The 26,200-nt window shown below is 42.8% G+C and overlaps 2 protein-coding genes across 2 annotated transcripts; both read left to right on the top strand.

Moving 5' to 3' along the window:
- The first annotated feature begins 1,401 nt into the window (after window positions 1-1,401).
- eeig1b (estrogen-induced osteoclastogenesis regulator 1b) lies at window positions 1,402-19,109 on the top strand. Its single transcript, XM_040198149.2, has 12 exons — window positions 1,402-1,600; window positions 1,918-2,196; window positions 7,076-7,196; window positions 7,803-7,832; window positions 8,692-8,808; window positions 8,911-8,957; window positions 11,216-11,370; window positions 11,796-11,897; window positions 13,809-14,022; window positions 15,861-15,982; window positions 16,069-16,138; window positions 16,211-19,109. The coding sequence occupies exons 2-12, from the start codon at window positions 2,051-2,053 to the stop codon at window positions 16,254-16,256; spliced, it is 1,170 nt and encodes a 389-aa protein (XP_040054083.1). The 5' UTR covers window positions 1,402-1,600; window positions 1,918-2,050; the 3' UTR covers window positions 16,257-19,109.
- Window positions 19,110-23,325: 4,216 nt separating this feature from the next.
- Window positions 23,326-25,749, top strand: dpm2 (dolichyl-phosphate mannosyltransferase subunit 2, regulatory). Its single transcript, XM_040197167.2, has 4 exons — window positions 23,326-23,642; window positions 24,271-24,360; window positions 24,453-24,555; window positions 24,653-25,749. Exons 1-4 carry the CDS (start codon window positions 23,517-23,519, stop codon window positions 24,706-24,708), a joined length of 375 nt encoding a protein of 124 aa, XP_040053101.1. The 5' UTR covers window positions 23,326-23,516; the 3' UTR covers window positions 24,709-25,749.
- Window positions 25,750-26,200: the final 451 nt, after the last annotated feature.

Raw genomic sequence — 26,200 nt, 5'->3', positions numbered from 1 at the left:
GCTCAGGGACACTTCGACATGGGACATGGGGCAGCCGGGGCTCGAACCGCCAAACGTGCGGTTCCCAGCACAGCCTCTGCGCCACATCGACCCTGCAGAGGCTGAATAAGACACTCTAAAAGATTCTTTCCATGCTGCATCGAAAGAGAAGATATTCGGTCGATGTGGATGAGAATCTTTGGCCCAACAGACAGGAACGAGTCTGCGCTGCCCTGAGACTGCTATAGCTCTGCATGGACAGGTCTCCCTAAGGAGATTGCCCTATGTTGTTTTTATTTGTGATGTGCAGTGCTGTCTTTTCCTTTCTGTGGAGCGACTGTGGGTGAGTGGGGAGCACGGTCGTCCTCTAATCAGAGGGGTTGTCGGTTCGATCCCGGGCCCTGCTAACGCGCATGTCGATGTGTCCTTGGGCAAGACACTTGCTCCTGTAGCTGCGACCACAGTGTGTGGATGTTAGTCACTGATGGGCAGGTGTCACTGTGTGTGGTTCTCCTGTCATCAGCGTATGAATGGGTGAATGATGTCATGTAGTGTTAAAGTACATTACTTTCTGTAACACAATTACATGGTCTATCAACAAATTAAGGTACAGACAGTAAAAGCGTAAATGAGAATCCAGTCTGAGGTCTTGGTCTTGATGGACCTCTGCCTCCTGCTGTTTGTTGAACTTTTTTTTTTTCCACCATCTGTCTTGCGCACTTCAGAGTCCTACAGGAGCCAACAAGTCCTGGAGGGACGGCAGGTTGCAGCCAATCACCCTCTTAGCAGACCAGCTGATGCCTTGCTCCCACTTGAGGTTGTGGATAATGGTGGAGCACCGGAAGCGGAAGGACTCCACACAGGGGGATAGAGGCTGGTGGAGCTACGTTCTTCCTGAAGTCCACTATCATATCCACTGTCTTTAGAGTGTTGAGAACTTTTTTTGATTGCAGAAGGTCACCAGATTTTCAGATTGCCACCTGTAGGCCACCCTGGACGGGTACATGCTTTTAGGTGGGACATAACATTGTGTTCAAAAGAATTCATGAGCCCAGAGGTCAGGGCTTTGGGGGGCGTTGTAGTCATTAAGTCCTGTTGTCACCTCCTCCTCTGGTCCCTCCCTCTATATATATCAAATGTTATAGTATGTACTGTATGTCAGTCTTGTCGCCTGCGCATGGAGACAGGATTTTATATGACTTCCGGGGACGTGTAGGAAGATCATATACTTCATATATCACAACTTACAAATATTACTAGGCACATTCCATATTTTAAAACCACACATATTGACAATGCGTATAATGCATTATTATTTCTATTTAATGTTTTATAGGTGGGGCGCTCAAGGTGTGGCCATGCCATATATTGGACAGCTGCCACTGGCTATAGGACATTTCCACATATGCACATCCTGCCTACGAAGGGTATCTTCCTTTCACGCCCGTGCTCAGACTTTGTGGACGGTCCCTAACTGGCCCCGTGAGACGTTCACGGAGCACATCTCACTGACTTCTTGAGAAACCTTTGCTGGAGAGACAAAAGTTGGTGAAGATGCACTGAAAACCGAGACGGCTCCACTTGTGTGCCGCGTTCTATCCAGACGGACGGAACGAAAAGGGTCAGTGAGCTTTGCATCGGAGGCGTTGAGCCGCCGAACGATTTCGGTGTTTGCGTGGCATATTTGTGCACCGATCGAATGTGTTGGTGTTAAGAGAAACGCAGTCGTGCAGACAGTGTCTGAACTATTAGAATACACCAAGTGACTGTGAGAAGAAGAGAGTGTCCGTTCTGCAATGTCGGATAGAAAAATAAACGGAGCACACGATTTCCAAAGCTGTCGGTGCTGCAGCGATCACGCAGTCGCAAAAGACACCGAGTTCATCTTGTTCTGGTTATAACTTTTAATACGTGTATTTTTTTCTCTTCCAATTCCAGGTCTAAAAACAACTTCCGAGATGACTGATCTTCAAGCAAAGTAGAATGTTCTACTCGGGATCAACACAATTATCTATATTTTACAGTTTTCATTCATAGGCAGTTATCATCATACCATGAAAACCTGGAAACAATGTCTTTTTTGATGAAAAAGAAGAGGTTCAAGTTTCAAGTGCACTTTACACTGGAGGAGCTTACAGCAGTGCCTTTCGTCAACGGTGTTCTTTTCTGCAAAATCCGGCTGATTCATGGCGGGGACTTTGCCATTTTGTCATCCAGGTATTTAGAACAATTTATCACTTCCTTGTTAAAACCTGATGAAACCTTTCTTCATGTTCATCTGCTCCTACTGACATCGATTCATAAATGCATTTTCCCCCATTTCAATATCTGAAGCTATTTATTACAAGATAGCGTGTGTAGGGAGTGAATGTCTGACCTCTGTTGTTAGTTTGCCACCTCAGATAAGAGCTGGTACCGCTGTCAAACCGCTGTCAAACCGGTGTCAAACCGCTTGTCTTGCAGTTCAACCAGTCCACTGCAGTTTATGTTACAGATCTTTCGCTGCCGCTCTGAGGAACCATGTGGAGGTTAAGTCACTTGTGCAATGGCTCCTTGGCCGGAGGGAGCAAAATAATTTACTATGCAGGATGGAAAGCTTCTCTTTACGTCTGGACCTTTGCAGGCTCTGATCACAGGAGTTGTCTTGGCCAAAGCAATTCCTAGTCCTCTCCATCCTGCTTATTTGGCAGAAATACGAACTATATCTTTGTAAGTAGTTGCACTAAAAGTGGTTCTCTATCAGGTACTTAGATTATTTCAATTACTAAAAAGCAGAATGTGTTGTTTTTTGCAACTGTGATTTATTCAATATGTAACTTCGGTATATCTGCGTGGGCATATACGGTTTGGGTAATTACAGTTGTGGATCAATATGAATTAGCTGCTGGTTTCTTTCATGATCTTCGGGTTCAACAAAAAATAGACACTCCTTTCTGGACCAAATCACATTTTTCCATGTTTAACCCAATGAGAGCACACCATTAATGTTCAGGTTTTCCCCCTTGGTTAAACTTACTCTCTGTACAGTTAGCAAGCAGAGACTAAACCTCCCGGAGAAAGAAATGTAACTTACCACTCATCAATAAGTAAACTTTGATGATGGGTAAATAACAGCTCATCGTTTCTTTGTTTAACGCAGATGTGGTAAATGTTGGTAATATGGTTAATGTTAACCTCATGTGTGGTCAATGTGGTTTGCCCAGCTTAGCATTAAGATTGGAAGATGGGGGGGAAAAAGTTTCCCGGATCCCTCTATAGCTGACAAATACTCTCCAATATGTCAGCAAATAAACACCCCCCCCCCCTTTTTTAAAATTTCGCACAAAGTGAAAAAAAGATATGTTATTTTAACACGTCTGGGACTCGAGTTGTTGTGTAAGTATTTCTTCACAGACATTTTTTGAATCTGCCCAGTTTTTCTGTGAGCACAGGTCCTTCTGCCCCACTGCGATGACACGATTCCAGTTTGCCTTGAAACAGGGAAGAAAGTAAACCACACATTGTCTGCTTTGCTATTCTTGTTTGGAGCCATGTAGCCTCATTTCTCCAGCTTCCAGTGTGTGCTAAGCTAGGCCTCAACGCTGCATAGAAATGAGAGCAATATTGAACTCAAACTTGAAAAAAATTAAAACAGTGTCATTAGACAATTGTCCTTTAAAACATGTTTTTATAAATACCTTTTATAAAATATTATAGTGAAATACATGGTAACAGTATTATTATTATAGTAGTATTTATTTAACAGTAATAGTAATAATAAGCAATCCTTTATTAGTCCCACATTGGGAGCAGTTAGCTGCCGTGAGATCAAAAGTGCACACAGACAATGTGCGTCAGTGCTTCACTCAACAGGCAGCACATTTGTCTGCATGCAAATAACTCCAGCAGGAACGTTAGGGCGACACACCTGAATGTCCTATTTGTTTCGATAAATGTGTCCAGTTATTTGCTCAAAAAATGAACTCCACATTTGTCACCCACGTCCACACTAATACAATTCCATTTAAAGAAGCATATATTATGCTTCCTTTACACTAACGGCCTGCAGGTTTAGACTGAAAACGCTGAAACACTAACAGACCCGGATACATTTTAGACTCAGCGTGGACAGGCTGGACCTTTTGACACAATGATGTTTCACTGCTTGGTCTTTGTAGTCCCGACGCGCCTTTACTGCTTTATTACGCCTCGCGCTATCAGCACTGTGGAGTTTGAACTCCTGGTTTGCCACTTTGACTTTCATTTTCTTATTAATGCTTATTTTGTTCACATTGCAACTGGAAAGGAACTAAAGCAGAAATCTTTCCAGTACGACTGGGAATTTAGCCACCAGCAGATCTATGACTGAGAGAGCAAGGGAGGAGGAAGTGACCCATAATCTAGATTTTCGGAGGATGATTTCAAGTATCAAGCACTATACTATGATTATTAAAAACTACTTACTGCATTTCAATCAGGAGAGACTTCTGAGCTTTTAACACGGATTTATTGAAACAAGCACAGGTATTAAACGTGCAGAGTTTGTTGGGGCTTGGACCAGGATGCCTTTGGGAGTCTGGACACTGGTGGTGGTGGGAGGGAATAAGCTCTGATATGACCGGAGGTGTGAGGGGGGCTGCAGGGTTGCATCTGGTGCTTGATGAAATAACAACAGAGAGGAGAACGGCTTCTAACGTTAAACAGCACCGACGTGATTGATTTACCCCGATCAGCTCATGGCGCTCCCACATAGACAGCGGGGCCCCTGGGGGCCACACAGGCTTCTCCAGTCCCCCTCACTGAATTTATGCCTTCAGCGTCATTACTTGGCTTTTCTGTAACTTTAGCTACTAAGCAGTCTGAATGGAAATCATTGTACAAACAAAGACTCACCTGCGTTTATTGAACTTGGACATTTAAAAAAACAACAACAAGGGGCCGCAAATTCATTTCAGTGGAAGCAGATGAATTAAGATCTGTTTTAATTAAGTTTTACCCAAATTAAACAACAAACATAATGTAGGGACACTGCAGACGTTTGTCGAATCAGAATAAATGAAGGATGAATGAATAGTAGCATCGCTGTGTGCGGGTAACCCGAGCTTGTACGATACTTATTATGAGACGTGGCACTTTTAACAAAACGGGATCGAACCATATGTGTCATTTTTACAACATTCCATCACTGCACTGAATATCATACATTATAGTCATTATAGTGTAGGATAACGACACAGCTACATATTAGTAGCATCAGCAGAGTACGCGGCGCGTCTAGACCGGTTGAGGCGATGCAAGACATTCATGTTGCATCCAGTTTGTATGTAATCACACACAGTACACACACTGAACAAAAAATGTTGATGCAAAATGCAACGGAGTGAAATGCAAAGAGACTTCGTCAAAATGACAAAAGATGTACGCCTTGGTCACTAAGTCAGACTGTTCCAGATCTTTGGGAGTCAAACGCTCTAAAAGTGTAGCTTCATTGTGGCGGAAAGCGTTGCTTGTGTCTACTTGTACAATGGTGTGTTTGTGAAGGCCGGAAGCTCGGGCTGTAAGAGAAGAAGTGGCAGAACCTGTCCGGCGCTTTCTGCTCCTCCCAGGCAGCCGGTTGTTTGAGGGGCTGTAAACGGCAGGTCACCTTTCAGATAAGCAGGGCGGGAGTTTTCTCTATAAAGATAATGTTAAAATCTATCTTTGAAAACTATGCCGTCAGATACTAACACACGCTCCTATGATTGACGGCGTGACAGAAAATAGAAAACATATATATTTCACATGTGGTCACAAACAGAGCTCCAAAGAATACTTATGTGGGTCAATGTAGCTTTAATTTAGTGTTTTTGGAGGGAGGGACAGGAATTATTCCTGTGGTTGAAAAACATGCATGACTAAATCTGCACGTTGAGCTGGACGACACGAGCAGGGACAGATACCATCAGCCAAGTCGGGACAAGCCAAGCACGCTGATGCCTGCGTGTGTTCAGAGAATAAAGTGCAGAACTTTAGTATTAGATTTGTAACCTCAGCTGTTGTAGTTGATCTTTGCTCTGTATTCATTAGTTTAGGGAGAAACGCCTGCTGATAGACAGACACCCAGGATCCGTCCAAAGAGTCCTCACTTCCTGCTGTTGATTGCAAAATTCCACAAATGAAAAGAGGAGGAGCACGTTCCGCATTAAGGCTTTCATCTCTCCAGCTTAAGGAGTCTTCTCATCTCATCGAACGCTTTGAGGTTCCCTCTGAACCTCATGTTTGATTTACGCGCGTGCATCAACCTGATTTGCCGCCATATTCCCCGGCCTTCTTCCTGTTTTCTAAATGTAAATCCAAGTTCACACGTCAGTGTCAAGTAAAAGTCAAGAGGGTAATCGTATTAAGTGGGATCTTGTAATAAAAAATGTGGTTGGATTTAATCATTTTATTGCGTACAAATCCATTGTAAAGTCAGAATCCAGCATTATTATGTAATGCTACAATTCAATTGAAGCTTTATTAGAAAGATTCGTGTACGACCAAGCAACGCGACAACATTATGTTAAGACATTATTTCGTTCCCATGCACCTGTGTTTAGAAAATAAAGATAAAGCCTCTCAAACTGTCAATACAATTTATCCAGCTCTGTTTCAATTTATTAGCCATTTTTCAGCTGAAATGATTGAATTGCAGATTGTAAGTGTTATAGACTAGATAGGGAGAGAAATAAGGAGCCTGTCGTAAATTGGCATCTGCTGGCTGCGCTACTAAAGAACACCAGGACGATAATAGCGTTGGTCAACTCCTCTGAGGCCGGAGGTCACAGCTTGCCTGCACATCACATGGATACCGTATCTTGCCTGTGGACAAAGAGCCTTTGGCCGTGCGTGATGCAGGACATGCATCTGCCTCAGGACCGAGGCCACATTGGAATCATCTTGCGTACAATGGAACAATAACTTAAAATAGTATAATACAACCTCATGTTTGGCACATTATATGTCTCTTATATTATGTGACAATTAATGGTGAATTAGTCAGGGGCCAGTTAACAGGGGACCAGAGGTCAGACAGCACTGGAAAGAGACTATTACGTTTTATTTGTCAACCCGTGTGTGTGTGTGTGTGTGTGTGTAGGGAGGAGGTGCAGCAGAACTGTGTTCGATGGAGGAAGAAGTTTTCTTTTGTGTGTAAAATGAGTGCCAGTCCAAACACTGGAGTGTTGGACCCCTGTGTCTGCCGGGTCTCTGTGCGTAAGGTAAACTACAAGTCCCAGCAGCCCCCTCTCTTGTTTCTCTTCATCATCATTTAAAGGCAGTGCCAATACCCCCAAAATCTATGGGGCGCCGTTTGTAAAATGTCGCACTAAAATCCTGTGCAGTTTTGCTACATTTAGCATTATCATATGAACCAAAAAGCACGACAATATTCATTCATTCAAACATTTAGAGAGAAATTCATGTAAATCCATGCAATAACTTTTCCAAGGATAATGTTTGGCAGTAACACAAAGTTGTTAAATAATATAAATGTCAAATGTAAATCTAAATCTAAATGTTAAATGTTATATCTAAATGTTAAATATAAATCTTAATGTTAAATGTTATATCTAAATGTTAAATCTAAATCTAAATGTTAAATCTAAATCTAAATGTTAAATGTATATGTTAATTGTAAATCTAAATGTTAAATGTAAATGTTAATTGTAAATCTAAATGTTAAATATAACTGTAATGCAGAAGTGATTATACCTGCTGCATGATGCAAGTAACTGGTTCTTCCACAGCATCTCTGTGCAACAAAAATAGTAATATTATGTTGAATGGAGTGTTCTGACGGACTGTTGTGCTCTCTGTCTGTTCAGGAGCTCAAAGGAGGAAAGTCCTTCTCAAAGGTACGTTTATTTTTTGACGATGTGAGTAGTAACCAGGAAAATATAGAGGACATCAAAACTCCTCATTAGTATATGGTGTGAACTCCGATTCAAAGAGCGGAGTAGTCAGTGATGCTAAAAGCTGTACAGAAATGAGCTGTGTCAACATTACAGGGCCATGTAACAGGGCCCCGTCAGAGGTAATGAGTAGCCAGTAAGATAATGCTGTGTGTGTGCGTGTGTGTGTGTGTGTGTGTGTGTGTGTGTGTCTGTGTGTGTGTGTGTGTGTGTTTGGTAACAGTTGAACTTGAAGCACCAGTCATGTAGTTTACAGCATCACCTGAGCTCAATAATAAAGATTAGGATATTGTCATATCATACCCTGATGACAGGGAGCCTTTTTTCTTTCCTGCTTGATTACGAGGGTGTAACGATGCCGAGTAATGTTTTCCTGCACTGTCTGTTCAAACATAGTAAAAAGGACAATCTGTAAGAATGATTAATAAAAGACACTCTGAAATGTGTGATAATAATTCAACTGCAAAAATGTTTCACGGACTGGGGGAAAAAACGTCTTTAGGGATTAAGCTGCAGTTTAGGTTCCCCAAATGCACTCACTTGATGATGAATTTAAGTAGTCCTTAAAACATAAAGAATCATCCTCTAGGAACTTGAATATCCACAGCAAATGAATGCAAACAGTCAAAATAAGACAAAGCTAAAGAAACTTGTTTTGAACTCGCCTTAATCATTCCAAAACCACTAATCAAATTTCCATCTGTGTGCATGTCTGTCTGTCTGTGTGTCTTACTGCTTGTCCGTCTTTGTCTGTCCATGTGTCTGTCTGTCTCCGTGCATGTCCATGTTGTTGTGGCTCCAGCTCGGTTTTGCTGATCTCAACATTGCAGAGTTTGCTGGTTCAGGCTCCACAGTTCGCTGCTGCATCCTTGAAGGTTATGACACCAAAAACATTCGACAAGACAATTCTATCCTGAAGGTGAGGAAAATGACCCCCCCCCCCCCTCACACACACACACACACACACACACACACACACACACACACACTAAAGTGTAGTAACATCCATCTTTTTTTCAAGGTAACAATTGAAACGACTCTGCTGTCCGGGGATCCCTGCTTTAAAACGTGAGTGCCTCTGTTTCAGAGATTCTGACCCTGTGGACCCCCCCCCCAGTCAAAACTCTTGTACACATTAATGAGGCTGTCTGATATTGTCTACCAACCCCCAAACGCTAGAACAAAACAACTTGCACGTTCTTTTAATGATTCCTGGGATGAATTAATAGTAATGAAAACAACTTGTTTGGCAGATCCGGGTTTTGCCGACGTCAACAGACGTCGTTGGGGAGCCTCTTGTTGTTCAGGGTGTAACTGGTTCAAAGCGATATGATTTATCTGACTGAAGGTGACGTGCAAAGACCTGTATTCCCTTTGCGTCTTTCCCCGTTTCTGAGCAGGAAAATACACTAATTCAGCGATTTTGACTACACTATAAAATCATTATAACACGGGTAGATGAAATGCAGTGTTCTGATTGGTTGAGAGTGAGTCACGAGAGGTACATTATTGGGCGATAATGTACACTTGCTGTTCACATTGACCTGAGCGTTCCATATCGATGCGCACTCAAGGTAACAGGTTAGATTTTGCACGACCGTTGACGTTTTAGGTGTTAGCTCGGTGGCGATTGCTGAAAAAACCTTGGAAATCCCACAAATGATCTGTTGGGGGCAATGCGAGCTTTTGGAAGCAAACAATTAAGTACTGTTACATTGCTTAAATTGTACTCAATTACAAGTAAAAGTACTAGAGTACTAGAGTACAAATGACAAATGAAAGTACAGTCCATTTACCATTTACCGTAAATGACAGCATTAAACACACACAAATATATTTGTTAACAATAACCAATATGGGACAAAGCGAAACGAAATACAAGATTGAAAAATGAATAAACAAAAGAGGCGAGTAAATAAAAACATGTCTTAGTCCTGCTAACTGCTTTACTGTTGTTGTTTGCGAGCTAACGCTAGCTTGATCAGCTGGATGACGAATAAACAGCAGGAGGTTACGTTTCTCACGTCAAAACGGGACGACGCGGCGCTCCCGTGAAAGGTTACGTCGACTTTGCATATTTTGCCCGTGACACACTTTCAGGGCGGTCACGTGTCACGCATCGAGCGTGACAGTCAGTCATTTCGGTCTTTAGTGACGCGTACGGTGGCCCTGAAGTGCAAAACACAACGACATTAACTCCTTACAGAAAGGAGAGGGCCTTATAGCAGATAGCAGAGGACGGACGCTTCAGATTGGACAGGTCTTGTCCGTCTGTCTTTTAACCCTCTTAATTCGAAGCCTTTTACCGGCGACAGAAAGTGACATGGAGGATTCAAATAATCGTGACTCCTTTAACTGTTTACTATCTGAACGCTGAGAAATGCCGCTTTCTAGATCTTATGGCAATCAAGAAATCGCGGACGCTGCGGCCGACAGGGCTCGGGGACCGGAGTCCGATTCCTTGGCGTGAGGAATTGGATGAGTGGCGGGAGTGTGTGACTGTCTCGCGACCCAACGAACCGATGAGGAAATTTGTTGCCAACGCTTTTATTAATCAAATTTTATCGATTTCATTGATTCGTTGTTGCAGCCCTACTCAATAGCGACTTCTGATTTTAAAAGTAGCGAAGTAGATTACATGGTGTAAATTGTACTCAAGTATGAGTAAAATGACACACTTGAAGAAAACACTCCAAAAAATCGACTTAATTACAGTAACGTGAGTATTTGTAATTCGTTACTTGACCCCTTTGACCCCTGAATGAGACACAACTGTAGCCGTGTTATTAGCTCGCTCCGTGGGATCTTGTAAGGACGCTCAGACGCACGTAGGAGACAATAGACTTTATTCAATAATTAAGTTGCTGGCACCGCAACAACGTATGGTGGCTCCAACTATTTTGCGCTGAAAGGCAGCTATTTACTTTTCTTATAATTTCACTGACCGGGTTGCCGGTTCCACGTCTGGCCCAACAACGCCCCCGGACTGTTGGACGATGAAGTACAGCCTCTCGTACCTTATTGCTTTAATAAAATGATTGAAATTATACTATAATTACATTTTATTTACAAATACTTGTTTATTTATTTTACGAAGGTTGAAAAGGGTGCAGTCAATAATGATCCCTGTGACCAAAGTATGTGTTAGACATTTCATTCAGACCACAAAGAACCAATTTGAAACATTTGAAGAACCTTACTGTAATAAAATGATCACAGCCGCAGGCCAAACTTTATGATCTTACCTTACGTTTTTAGAATCCAAGCATGCACCTGCTCCTGACTTTTTGTAGTACTCATAGTTTCTTTTGTGTTTTTACCATCAGACTTCCATGCACAACCACATCTGTCTTGGTTGGGGACCCCACCCTGCAGCTGGACTGTAAGGGTGAGAGCACTGATTCCACCATGCAGACGCTAGGTGGCATTTTTGAGGGTCCTGGAGCCTTCAAACCCAAACAGTCTTCAGTACGTAGCTCAGGTAACTGTCCATGTCAACCGGATGGAAATGAAGGGTTAAACCAACTTGTTACAATGTGGTTCTTATTTTTGCAGTTATTATATTTGGGAACACAGTCACATTGTAACAGTAAAGTCCAAAACTGATGCAATCATAATATTATTAATTTTTCTGCTGATTTCCTATTTTCAACAAAACCCAAGAAAGACCAAAATCCAACAATGTGTTTAACGCTCACATGGATAGTTTTTTAAAACAGAGAATGGGAAGGAATGAAAATGATTCTTAGCCTTGGTTTCGTCAGGGAGCCCTAAGCTCTGAAATTCTTTGTATTGAAGTGAAACAACAAATTGAGAGCGTCTTCAGGTTGGCTGTTGACCGCTCTATGCCACTAATAACAAAGTGACGATATTAAAGATCCATGTATGTGTGTGTGTTTTCCGCAGGGCTTCCTGAGGAGGGACGGAGTGTGTGCAGCCCAGATGAGGTCTTTCACACTGCTCATTTCCGCAGCTCCAGCTCTGCCAGCCAGCACAGCAAGATATCAGGTTAGAGGCTCTCTGGAGCTTTGACTTTGTCCAGGGATGCTTTGGTAGAACAGGCTCCTCAACCTGAGTCATCACGTACACCCTGCACGGTTCCACAGTAAAGACTGGACGGCTCAGAAGCAATTGATGGTAGACAAACTGCAAATCCACCCTGTGTTCTATGAGAGAAGCTTCTGCACACTATTATTCTTTTTGAAAACTTGTAGAAAAGACCGTTGAATGATCTTTGACTCTTCAATTACAGTTTTTCTCAGTTATAATAATAACCCTTATACACACATTCAGAGACAGCCGTTAAGCAACTATAGACCCATCATGATACTATGCAATGTGTTTTCAGAAAAACAATGATTCAACTACAGCAACATGCTGTTACTTCTTTGAAGTTGTTGAAGCAGACCGTAAACCATCAAATACTACTCAACAAACTGGCTTACTTAAATCTGTCCATAACTACTGGATCCCTCGGCCATGTGGCTGACAGCAGTCTGTGTGGATAAACATAAAACATAATAAGATTACCGTATTTTCCGCACTATAAAGCGCACCGGGTTATAAGGCTCACCTTCAATGAATGACCTATTTTAGAACATTTCTCATATATCGGGTGCATCGGATTATAATGCGCATAAGATCCTGCAGTCAAACGTTTGTCGGGGCGGGTGGATGTGGTCGGATGTGGGGAGGTGGAGACGGTGCTTTCAGGGTCCGATCAATGCCGTGAGGTGCGTCCGCTCCCGCCGCCCCCCTCGCCATCCACGCCTTAAATCTTCGGCTGCTTTTAGAATAACTTATTTTCCCCGTTAAGATGGTTCAGCTACTGTAGAGAAAAGGGCGCCGTCTCTCGCTCTTTATTCTCATGAAGTGCTCGGCGAGAACGACAGCTTTGTTTCTCCGACGCGCCCTGAAACAAGCTCCATATCTCACGTGTTGAGCGCCGCTCAGCATCTCGCCGTCGTAGATCGAGCTTTGGTGTGTTTGGCAGAGCGCCTTGAGCGCCGTGTACAACCAGCATGGATCAACCGATTAACCAATTGCGTACTGTCGTTTTTTGAGAAAATGAAAGGCTTTTAAGTGCGCGTTGGAGTGCGGAAAATACGGTACCTCTGAAAACCTACAAGATGGGAGTGCCGCAAGGCTTGATTTAAGGACCACTGATCGTCAGTATATGAATCAATGATCTCCCATCTGTTTGCAATGGTTTTAGCTCATGGTATATGTTAAAATTCACATTTAGTATTAACTTAGAGGTAAATTGGGAGTGGGAGAGCTGAACTCTGGATTTATTGTAGTTTGTTGATCATTTTGTGCCGTATGGAATGCTTTAGGAGTAGTTGAGTGGTGAGGTGATGAAAGGGAGGATGAGGGTTGGAAAAAGGTGTTTTTTGTGCTTGATGTGGTGTTTGACAGAGAGGGTTTGATCAACCATGACATGAGGTTGCAGATGTGTGGAAGCAGCAACAGTGGTGGTGATCGAACAGGGCAGAGCTAATAGGACACAAACACAAAGTGTAGGTAATTAGATGTTTGTTCAGGTGGCGTGTGTATTGCCCCCCCAGGTATAGCATTTTGAATGCCAAGGTATGAAAGTGACTGTAATGTTGGATTGCAAAATGGGCGCTAAGCAGAAAATACTTTTTATGTCACTTCAGTGGGTTAAAAATTGAAAAGGAAATTAACAGAAATACAGTTTACATTCTGTTATTGTAATAAAATACTCCCTGTAGTAGTTTTGAATCTACTTTGAATGAAGCTTACCAGAAGCAAGCAAAGACCAGGATCAACAAATATGTTATACAGCTCAACAGCTATAACTGGGGCAGCGGCAAACATCATAAACTAAATCATAAAAATGATTGATCCCCGTGTGTGAATTCCGTGTGTCAATGATAACCCTCCCGTCCCCTCCAGGCTACAGCACAGCTCACTCTCGCTGCTCCAGCCTGACTGACCTCAGTCACGAGAGGAACGCGTCCTCCAGCAGCAGCGTCTCCTGTGGCCTCGCTCCACCCTCCCAGATACCTCCCTCCACCCCCACCGAGCTGCAGCCACACGGCACGCCCACCCGACCAGGGAGACCTCCTCTGCCCTCTGCAGCTGCCCTCATGACCAACAGATCCTCCAGGTGGAGACACACACACACCCGCATCTTTCTATTCATTTCGTTTTAAACATCAAAACAACATGCATTTTTTACTTTGTTACTTTCTTTGTCCATTTTTCAGTAGTGTGTAGTCTCTGTGCGCATGATATTCAGGTTCTGTGTACAACGCACACAGGGTAGTTTGTAACGTGTGTGTATAGAGAGAGTTGATGGGTCACAGAGGGCCGAGCAACATGCAGTAACAACGCTCGGTGTGTTAATGTGACAGAACCACATCGTTTTGTAACGATCGGCTTTTGGGGCTTTTTTGAATTTGTGAATTTATTAGATGTCCCATACTTTCTGGATCCATCTATCATATGTATTTCCTTACACGTGGCAGTGATGTGGTGCTCACTATACAATCCTAATTGCTGCAGTAGATATGAGATGATTTCAGCAAAATGTTTGTGAATATGTGACAAATCAGGCGAACGAGGCAGGAAACAGCTGCTGCTGTCAAGTAAACAACAACACCCGAGCGGAGGCAAACCAGTAGGTTCTGTCACGGTGTGGTTTTATTTCCTGTCTTATTATGTAGTTTTCTGCTTCTTGTCTCCCTGGGTAACTTCTCTTCCTGCCTTGTCCTGTCATCCCCTGTTATTGTCTGATTGTTTCCACCTGGGTCCAATCACCTGCACCTCCCTAGTGTATTTAATCGGTGTGTGTCTCCCGTCGCGTCATTGTTTGTCGTCCTGGATGTTCCCTGTCTATCGTCCTGGATGTTCCCTGTCTATCGTCCTGGATGTTCCCTGTCTATCGTCCTGGATGTTCCCTGTCTATCGTCCTGGATGTTCCCTGTCTATCGTCCTGGATGTTCCCTGTCTATCGTCCTGGATGTCTCTGGTTCCTGCCTGCCTTTTGCCCCCAGTTCCTGTGTGTGTTTTTGCCCGTTGGCCTTTGCTTTGCTTCCTTTTTGACTATTAAAGTCGTTTTTGCTTTTGAACTCTGCATCTGAGTCCTGCCTTCCTACCCAACCCTTACAGGTTCAAACACCAGTAGGGACGTAACACCGGATTTATATTTGTATTTTTAAGCTTTTGCGCCATTTAAACGACTTGTAAACGAAGTTGTCCTCGGCGAGCTTTGAGTCTGGTATTTCTGTAGTAATTGTGTTTTGATTAATGTCAGTTCTGCAGGAGCAGTGACTTGCGCTGGCAAGTTCTGGAATATGTTATTGCTCGTTTGACAAAGATCTGCTCATGCATGTGGTGCATGTCTGAACTCCATCTCACCGATACAGGTTTAGAATGAATCTCAGGAATGTGTAAACTTACATGCCTGAAATTCTTCCCTTTCGGGGAGGAGTTTTCCGTTGGACCACAGACTGAACACAAACCAGTACAAAGACAAAAATACAGACGTACTTTTACTTCAGTAAGGTTTTGAATTGTTGTGGTGTATTTTCACATTGCGGTATTCGTACTTTTACTGCAGTAAAGGATTTGAATACCCTCTCTGTTGAGATGCTTAATGGGTTCTGGTAACATTGCACTAATACAAAGTCATCACTCACGAGAAAGAAAGCCAAAGGACAACAAACCAGGTAAAACATAACAGATGATAATAAGTAGAATTGAAACGGTAACTTTTCTTGCCTTATTGCAATGCGCTGCGTACCAATCCAGCTGTGAACCATACCGGTGGATGAAGCTGGTGATGTTGTATTAATAAATCCCATGGAGTTGTTAAATCAGCTCTAGTTATCAGACGCTGGGCGAAGTGAGAGAGTCATAGGAGGAAGTAACACTTCTTCTCCTTTGCTTCTTGCACGATGTTCTTGTACTTCTAAGACGCGTTCTTTTTCCCCCCAACACCAGGAGAAAGAAGGAGAGCGTGGAGAAGCAGCCCAGCTGTGTGGACGACACCCGCATTGATGCAGATGACATTGTGGACAAGATTGTCCAGAGTCAGAACTTCTCCGACAGCAGCAACAATGAAGGTGTGACGCAGCTTAAGTCGTCGGGATTCGGTTTCCGCTCAACGTTTGGTGTCACACGAGTAACTCTTCCTCCTCGTTTTCTTCAGACAGCAACTTGAGACTGTTTGTCTGCAAAGATGGGACCACCGCCCTCAGCGGGACGCAGCTCTCCAACAGGTACAGGTCCCTCCGTTCGTCCAGGACACCTTCTGTTGTGCAAACTGACCGTGTGTCTCTGTGTTTCCCCAGAGGAACAGCTGGTGTTTTTGAGCCGGTGGTCATCGAGACTCACTGAGGGAAACTTTAACACACTGAATATGTGGGACTGTGTACATACTTCAAGTGGACATATCTTGGGGAAAGACTGTGAAGACTATATTCTTTATTTAATCAGGTGATGGGAGGTCTGTAACATACAATGGATCTATTTTATTAAATATTGGACGCACCTTTTTTCATTATTTTTACCTCAAGTTAAGAAAAAAAGGTCTATTTCTATATAATATATTATTTCGAATACATGTATGTGTTATAATGATCCAATTCTGGTTGCTTTGTTATTTCAGAGTCATGACAAATTACTTTCACAGCATGAATTTGAGGTGCCTGAAATGACTGAATTGACTCCTTCCGTGAGGACGTTCAGTTCAGTGATGTTCTGGTAATTAACTTTATTATGTTGGATTGCGATCACATTCCTTTCACTTGGGTTCTTCTTGTTTTTTACAGCTGTTGTGCTACATTTCAGCGACGCTGGCCGTTTGTTAAAGCGTAGGTACCTAAAAATGAGAGGATGTTCTCTTTTACATCCATAAAAATGTGTTGGAACGTTTAAATATATAAACTGTTCGTACATCATATGCAAAGTCATGATATGGTATATGATGTCATCATTTCAAGGCTTTATGAAAACCCTTCAAATGCAGCAGAAGGTCGCTGAAATTCTCTCTTTTGATGCCATGTGATCACTGTATATACACACTTAACATACTATTTTGCACATGTTTGTTCTGTGAGGTTTGGGAAAACCACTAAAAGAATATGGAGATTGTATAGTTGTGTAAAATGACACGTGAAATGTCTTCTCTGTTGTTTCATTTCAATGCTCTTGTTATGGGACAACCGTAGTCGGGTGAATCTGTCAAAGAGCTCGTGAGAGGGTTCGTCTTATGAGACGGATGTTCATATGGCCGGCCATGTGAAGCCGCCCATTCTCTGGACTTAATAAATACGTTGATCTTAATCGTCTTTTATACTAATCAGGGAAGGTACCGTTTCCTGGTAAACGCACAGAGAGTCCGGAATGCAGACTGCAGGATATCAAATGCGTCACATTGCGACAGGCTGCATAGAAAAGGGACTTAGATCTGCGTTTAGCTGCAGAAGAGGCAGCAAACGCAACATCGCCACGTTAAAGTTGTTGCTGCTGACAAGACGAGGAGCAGCATCGGCTTTCATTTAGAGTTGTGTTGCTTTTTCTTTTGTCTTTTGTACTCCTGAGAAATGGCTGTCTGCGTGGCGGCTGAATGCTCCACTGGGTTAGTAGTCTCTGACCCGGCCCGTCTTGTAATGAGTCGTTTTAGAGTTGATCATTTGCTGCGGGGGAACAATTTGCACACACTTTTGGTCCAAAAGATGAGCGCAGCTTTAAGCAAGTCTTTACTATTATTTCTTTTCTTGTTTGGGTTCTGTGAGGATGCTGCAATGAACTGCGCGACATAGTTGGACAGTTTGTGTTGCACTTTGTGTATTTATATAGCGGACAATGGCACTGTGCTGAGGTCAGTCCCACAGCTGCAGCAGCACAAAGCTGCTAGTGAGCCGGGACGGAGAGTAAAGAGACGTGTGTTCATTTCACTAGTCTTACTATACTGTGTGTGGGAATGCTGGACATGAATGTTTGACTGACCGATTCATCGAGTCCTGTTCTATGGATTCAGTGGTAGGACTTTTTAGGTCGCCATGAGTGAAACCTGCTCGTTGGATATTGACCAACACAGAGTAGCGATTATACGAGTGTATAATCAATAAGCTGCAGGCCTCACTGACTGGGATCAATCTTTATGTGCGAGGCAACATCGAGCCTAATTATACTTTTTTATTTGTCTAACTATATGTAACGAATCATTTCGTAGATATAAATCTACTGAATGTTTATTCATCAAATCCAGCTTGAATCCGCATCGGACCGGTCTCTGATACCAGTGTTGGTATCGGTACATCTCTATAAATACAGTAGAGATGTAGGATTAAACTGGTAAACATAGCGGATACCGGGGGTGTCACATGGGGCTCAGCCACAGGTTTCCATTGCCATCTACACATAAGCACTAGAACCATATTAACATTCATACCGTACCATGGTATTTATCTTCGATGCCCTACGGTCATTTCTGTATCTTTAAACAAATGTTCTCTTTAAGTAGGAACGGGGCCGGTCCCACCCCGTCCACATGCAGTGATTGGAAACCATGGTTACACGTGCATCCATCCAATTGCTTTTCCTTTTATGTGTTTGGAATTACATCTCAAAGAGACATTGTGTGGTGAGATGGGATATTATCGGAGGGGCTTTCTGATGCTTTGATTTGTTCTTTCAATACTTTTTATCATGATTTCTTTGCACCTGACAATTGTAACCTGTTTTCTAATTTATAACAATTATACTACTAAATGTTTTTGCATGCAGTAAGAAGGTAGTGACTGATCTCAGTGAGCCGTTGAGAACTAATGGCTCCTACAGAAGGTTTTTGGTCTTTCCAGGTGATTTGAAAATCAACACATTGTTGCATCATTAAATTGGGACTATTCAGAGCTGTGATTTTGATTTCAAATGTATAGGTGGGCTTTCTTTGTGGAGAGAATATGGAAACAATGTTTTACTGGTCTAGTTCAAATTTATCAAATTAAAATTGCTGTTAAAATTGGATCTATACTTTGAAAAGACTTCTTAGAATGCTGACGTTAAGTAATTGACCTTTGGTCTGTACTTTTGTTTTGTGTGAATGGATGATTTTTAATTCTTTTTTGAAGTGAAGTGTTTTCTTGTATTAAATGCTGGGAAATACATGTAAAAGTCACATAGAGTACAAATCCTGTTAATAATTGTGACGATAGTGTTGGAGAACAATAAATTCAACCAATTTTTTTTTTGTCTTCAGATTCAGAATTTAATGTCTTTAAACATGAATCCAACATATTGTAGCAAACGGATAAATTGATGGAGAAGATGTTATCTTTCAGTCCACAACACACACATTGAGCTTCCCTCAGCAGCTCTCAAGCTGGACACGCTTCCTTCACAGCTCCTTTCATGCAAATACAGCGCAGGCACCAGCCAATCAGATCGTGTTCATGCTCACGTCTAAAGAGCGCCAAGCTCAAAAATAAAAGATGGGGGAGCAAACGCCGTAGAATAGGTGGTCCCTGCTCCACCTCGCCATCAGTTTGGGGGTCCTTGGCCTGAAAAACGTTGAAGACCCCTGGACCAGAGAGTCAGCAGAAGTGTTCCTAGAAGCACAGCGTCCTCAACCGTTGAGATATAGAAGTGTGGAACCACCGGACCTTCAGCTCCCTGAGGAGCTGCTTCCCAGCTCAAAAGCAGCCATGAGGGTCTAACCCGGCTAACAGATTCCCAACAACTCCTTTTTAAAAGGCCAACAACTAAAATGTTTTCTATCACGTTTAAGAGAAAGGCATTGCGCAGAAACGACCCTTCTACAAGGTCCAAAGGAGCTGTTGCTATCCGGTGATACTGGCAGTAACTCCGTTTTGATGGTTTTGGCGAGACTGCTCTCCAACAGTTTAGAGCACGTTTAAAGCGCACTCGTGTCGCTGTCCACAGTGACCCAAGGGTCAGTACTGGGTCCAGTTCTCCTTTGCATTTACATGCTCCCTCTTGGCCACATGGACATCAAATGCAATGATCACGCTGGTTATACTAAGATCTATAAGCTGTGAACCTGAAAACACTATTCAGAACACGGTCAACCAATGTGTATGTAAGAAAATGTCCTCAGCTTATTGCAGATAATATATATATACTCCTGTAGGCGGAGACTGCTGTGGGATTCATCAAGCTCCTCTCTTCTCTTCTCTCTCTCTCTTTCTAAAATAATTCACATCATTAATGCAGCTTCTTCCCTGGAGGGTTTGAGCTTTCTCGCCTCACAGGTTTCCATGGATCACAGTTCCGTGTGGACCCTGTTCCTGCCTCTTGCCGTGGCACTGCTGACACCTGCTGCTGCTGCTATCATCATTATTAGTCACATTACTATTACATTACCTTGTTACCATTGTTAGACTACTGCAAATACTAGATTACAAGCCTCATAACAAAGAATTGCAGTAGTCCAGTCTAGAAGTAACCAACGCATTTGAGACAGGAAGTTCCTATTTTTTGATATGCTGCGTAAATTAAAAAAGGCAGTCCTTGAAGTCTTCTTTATATTAGAGTTGAAGCTCATATCCTGGTCAAAGAGAACTCCAAGATTCTTGACGGTGCTGCTAGAAACGGGAACAATTCCATCCATAGAAACCGTATCACGCGACAGCCGACTTCGAAGGCGCTCTGGGTGTCACGGGGGGAGCTCCTGAGGAGGACTCGGACGCAGAGTAAAAGGTTCAGCTGACGTTTTTATTATCCAAAAACAAAAAACACAGGGACGTCCCTGGAAACAGAAAACTTCTCCGAAGAGAGATGAACGGGAAAATAATCGTGGAAAAACTAAGAGAGCTGAATAGTTAAAAGAAAAACCAAAATCTCTCTTGCAGCAGAATTAACAAAACAATCAATCCACAAAGGGCTCTAAACTATAAACGGCACAAGGAGACCACAAGGTGGCTACTTCAAACCGATACGGTAACCTGGGCTTGATTCTGTTCCTGAGGCTGGTGTACAAGGCAAAGGACATGACACACTGGCACAGGACAAGGGGAGACGCAGACTATAAGTACACATGAGGGACGTGTGGGAACAGGTGGACACAATCAGGAATCAGGGAAGACAATCAGACTGGTGACACACGAGGAAAGGCAAGGAACCTGAAACGAGAGGAGAGTTAATTTCCAAAATAAAACAGGAAGTCACAAAATAAATGTGGAGACAGGAAAAAAAAAACTTGACATACAGGTGTGACACTGGGCCTATCACGATAACTTTGGTTTTTAGCATCAGGAAGTTGCCGGTCATCCAAGTTTTGATGTCTCCAAGACATTCTTGAAGTCTAACAACCTGGTCGGTCTCTTCTTACTTGATCAACAGATACAGTTGAGTATCGTCTGCATAACAATGGACGTTTATGCAGTGTTTTCTGATAACGTCGCCCAAAGGAAGCATATGGAGGGTAAATAAAATCGGTCCAAGCTCAGGACCTTGTGGGACTCTGTGGCCAGCATTGGTGTTCATCGAGGATTTACCGTTTACAAGCACAAAGCTGCTGTTATTATCATTATTCCATCATTGTTCTGCTTACTACCTTTTAGTCTTAACCATTTCTTTCATTTCCATTGAACATATTGTAAATCTCTGCGTTGTTCATTCTGTACATATGCCATGTTTATCATATTGGCCATTCTAGTAGGGGGATCCTCTTCTTCCTTTTTTCTCCCCACTCAAAAGCATTTTTATTGGAAAGGGGGGGGTTCTTGTGCCCATGTTAGGGTTTTGGGACAGAGGATGTGGCATGTGGAGAGATTGATTTTTTAATTTGTGCCCAACAAAAATATAATTGGAAAAGAGAAAAAGATTTATTGGAAGATGGTTCACTGACTTCAATATTAAACCGTCTTAGTAGTCCAATGAACACTCAAAACCTTTGAGCAACCATCATCAAAAGTTCAATCCTGCTTTCTTCATCTCAGAAACATTTTAGGCATTGGACAATTTATTTCACTCAAAAAACTAGGCCAATGACAAGTTGATCAGATTACTATTTGATCAGCAGACCAAATCCCTTCCTCACCTTCAGCCCATCCACAATTCTGCTGCCACGATTTTATCTCACATGAACTTGTTTTAGGGATCCCGGTTGCTCTCAGAGTTGTTATTAAGATGTTCTTGAGTACTTTGCCCCAAACACCTGTGAAGCAGCGGACGGCATGGAGCCAGCGTCCCCAGAGCACTGCAAGCACACACAACGGGGAACTTACTCAGGGCTGTAGTGGAGGGTAAACGCACGTAAACGCCGTTTACGCACCTCTGGAATTTTGGAAATAGCGTTTACGCACCTATAAATAGCGTTTACGCACCTCTAAGTGGCGTTTACGCACCTCAAAGTTCCCTGCGCCTTGTATTCTTCCGTTGGAATAATCCGAAATAAACTTGGTGTAATTTTAAAACAGCTAAGACTACGTTTCCTATTGTTGAACATATAAACGCCGTAGTCTGAATCATGTTCATCTGCGCTGTATTACGGTCTGTGAGCATCCAATCAGTGCCTTGCGGCTGCAGCGGCGACCAATCAGGATCCAGGAGGTGTGTAAACATACACGTTGTGGATCAGCCCAGTGGTCCCCGACCTTTCTTACCTCACGGACCGGTTTCATGTCAGACAATATTTCGCGGACCGGTCGAGAAGGTCCGACGGGGGGGGGGGGAGGGTAGTAGTCGTTGCGGGCGGAACGACCGACTGGGGGGTAGTAGTCGCGCGCTCTGTGTTCGCTGGTCGTGCACGGTAAAAGAAAAACGCCTGGTGACGCGTAGATTAGAAAACAAGTCAGTTCTCAATGTGAAAACAAAACCTGCTGTATAGGCTATTTATGATGACATAGGTAGTACATGAGTGTTCCTTTAACTTATGTTGTCAGTGTGATTGACAGGCTGCTTAACTGGTTAACTCTTAAATTCAACATATTCTTTCAGGCAGTGATAGGACAGGCAATGATGCAGAGAGCACAAGGAGAGGAGAAACACCAGGTCCAATAGAGAGAGGAGAAGCACAGAGGAGCCATGAACCCCAGAACGCGTGTTCTGGGGTTCATGGCTCCTCTGTGCAAGGCAGGACCTGACGTGGAGGACAAGGAGGCCCTCTGGGCACTACTGTAAAAAGGAGACTCCGTATGTAGATAGTTCTTAATCTGCAATTGTCTTGTTGTGTTGTGTTGACATACTTTTCTTCACTGTCTTCTTAGATTTAATAAACTACAAACTACTAACACATGTATTCATTGTCATTGATTGTATATAACTTTTACTGATAACATAATGCAATATAGCCAAGACAGCCTTACAGAGTCACGACGCCTTGTGTTGCGTTGCTTCGCATCACGTCGAGGTCTGTATGATCACAAAATTCAGAGTTTACCCATCTCTAATTTTACCACTACAGCACTGAACTTACTGATCGAACAGTGTTCACCAAGTCAGTACGGGTAGGTGATGCTATCAGCTATAACTGACACTGTTTGGACTTTATTTAGAAAACTGTATAAAAAATATATATATCGTATTACGTTCATTAATGTATGTCTGCCTGGCTGTAACAAAAACAAGATGTAAATCCATACATACAAAGGCCTGTATTGTAAATGAAGTTGCAGTAGCGTCCGTATCTGTATGACGTGTTTTGCAGATCAACCGGCAGGAGGCGGCAGAGGCTCTGAGCGGCGTCTGATCCGCCGGTTTAACCGGAAAGGGAAGAAGAAGAAGAATAAGAGCAGGAAACGTCAGCAAACAGAGATGGTAAGAGAAACACTCGTATTTGACTTAGAACTTAAAGCTATAACTCGTCAAATAGCAGCTGAACATTGAGGCAGTTGGTCCCGCAGAGAAGCTTCCTAACACACGGTTAGCTAGCGTTAGCTAGCGTTAGCTTCTGTTCGTAGCTTCCCTCACATCGTGTACAGACTGTAAAGCCCTCTGAGGCGTGTTTGAGATTTGAGATTTTGAGCTGTACAAAATAAAATTAATTGAATTTCCAACTCAACTACATTTACCACAATGCAACTGAACAGCATATGTTGACCTAAAAGCCCTTATTATTTAACCTATTTTAGCTTAATTCAACAAAACCTTTTTTAAGGGCTAATAACTATTTGCATTACAAGTCAGGATATCTGTGTTTTCTGCTTTGTGTCTAGTTAGCTGTTGGTAGTTAGTTAAACTAACTAACTACCTGTGTAACTACAGAATATTGATGGAATATTCCTTTAAGCATGAAACATATGCTGCTATCACCAGCACTCTTACCCCAAATGCATTGAAGTTCATCATGGATACGTAGAATAATTAGTTTGAGATTTTGTCCGTCACTGTGACTTATAAGAGCCCCACAATGCGTTCTGCTCAGTGTTTACTGGTCTCTTCTCAGGCTACGGGGGTGGACCAAGCTGTTGGCCTGAGTCTTGTTGTCTTCAGCCTCCTGCTGTTCACGTACTACTCGGTCTGGGTCATCGTCCTGGTAGGTTCTGTTACACAGTAACGTGTAAAACATGAAACCTGTCACTTAGCGTTTGCGTCACTTTTCATGATGAGCTGTTTGGTCTCTTCCAGCCTTTCGTGGACAACGATCACCTCCTGCACAAGTACTTTCTTCCTCGAGAGTACTCGGTCATTCTGCCTGGCGTCGCAGCAGTAATACTGCTCCTCTGTATCGGTGAGTACTGTCTGCATTCTGCACCGACAAACCCTGTCATGCTCCACGTGTGAAGGGAAACGACTTATCTAAGTCCAAACTGCTCTCATCTTCACAGGGGCCTTCACTGCAGTTATCATGTGGAAGAACCGTAAGCCAAAGAAAGTGGACTAATGTCAGGACGGAGGGACGGCTGTCGATTTATGGATGTGAAAATAGCCGCGATGCTAAACCCTCTCAGCTGATGTTAAGCCTTAGAAAATTGTATTCGTTGACATTTATTTTGTATTTTGTATCTATTCTGGGATCAGTTTAAGTTAAGAAGATGTGTTTAATTTGAAAGACGTTTGTGCCCCCAAGTTGTAGTGTAGAAAAAGAAAACCTATGACAAAATAAAAAAATGGCTGCTATTCAATCAGTTGATATGTTCTCTCCTCTAGTGAGCAGTAGAAAGTGTGACAACAATAATCCTAAAGCCAAGCAGTGATATCCGTGTCATATTTATACACCTGAAGGTTTCATTGGGATGCAGGAGATAATCCATCACCCTCTGATTACTGCAAAGAACAGAACTCCCATGTCACAGTCAAACACGTGACATCCTGCAGGCTTCACTAGTCTAATGAAACTCTTCAATTCATTTTATTTTATATAGCCCAAAATTACAAATTTGCCTCAGGGGGCTTTGCAGTCTGTATATATGCCCCCCCCCAAGAAACAGGAAAGAAACCTCAGGGAGAAGGTCAGAGGAGGACCCCTCTCCCGGGATGCCATGTGTGCAGAATGAACACACTTGGAGGGCTTCAGCAGGGCTTCAAGGTACCCACAATGCATCGCTCTCTGAAGGAGCCGGCGTTACGCCACTACTCCCTCACTTCTAAGAGAGAATCTGATGATATGATTATGTAAATATCAGGTCCTCTAATATTATCCTCCATATTTGTAATTGGGCCGATACGTTTGTCAACAGTGACGTGGCAGATTTGAAGGGAGGTGAAATATCTTTCACTGTGGGGGAAACTTCACTGAAAGCGGCAAGAGTCCGAAATCTTTAAATATTAATGATGTATCCGTTTTTTGTTTTGTCAATGTTGATTGTAAATAGTTTTGGAGGAAAACCAGCTTTTTGTACAGCAGTATGACTGGTAATAGGGGCAATGGGTAAAACGATGATGAGAAATATGTTTTTTTTAAAAATAAATTCTATTTTCTGCACTGCAGTGGTTTCAGTACTGGAATACTGGTACGTGTGTTGGCAGCAGCAGCATAAAGCCGTTTTAATAGTGGGCGAGGCTTACTTTATTGTTATTGTTAAAATGCCTATTGATGAAAGGAATAAAGGTCCTTTAAGTGAAAATAACAACTTAGCATCTCACAATTATGACTTAGTATCTCAGAATAATGTCTTATCTCATGACTGGGAGAAATTCCTTGAAATAAATGAGTTGCAACCATCTGATAATTATCTCCAGCCTGTAGCATGCGTTACATGCTTTACAGGGACGGGGCCCCTCCACCAACAACACAACACAACTCACAGATTCTACACAGAGCAGGCTGTGTTCCATGCAGTCCCATTCAACCCTATCTGAAGATAGCTATGCAGACCAAATACACACACGCAGACACACAAACACCTGCACAACCAAACACACACGGTCGAAGC

Source organism: Gasterosteus aculeatus, chromosome 14 (genome assembly GCF_964276395.1).
Source record: "Gasterosteus aculeatus chromosome 14, fGasAcu3.hap1.1, whole genome shotgun sequence".
Lineage (NCBI taxonomy): Eukaryota > Metazoa > Chordata > Actinopteri > Perciformes > Gasterosteidae > Gasterosteus > Gasterosteus aculeatus.
Note: the sequence above shows the minus strand (reverse complement) of the source record. Positions and strands in the feature narration are given on the sequence as shown.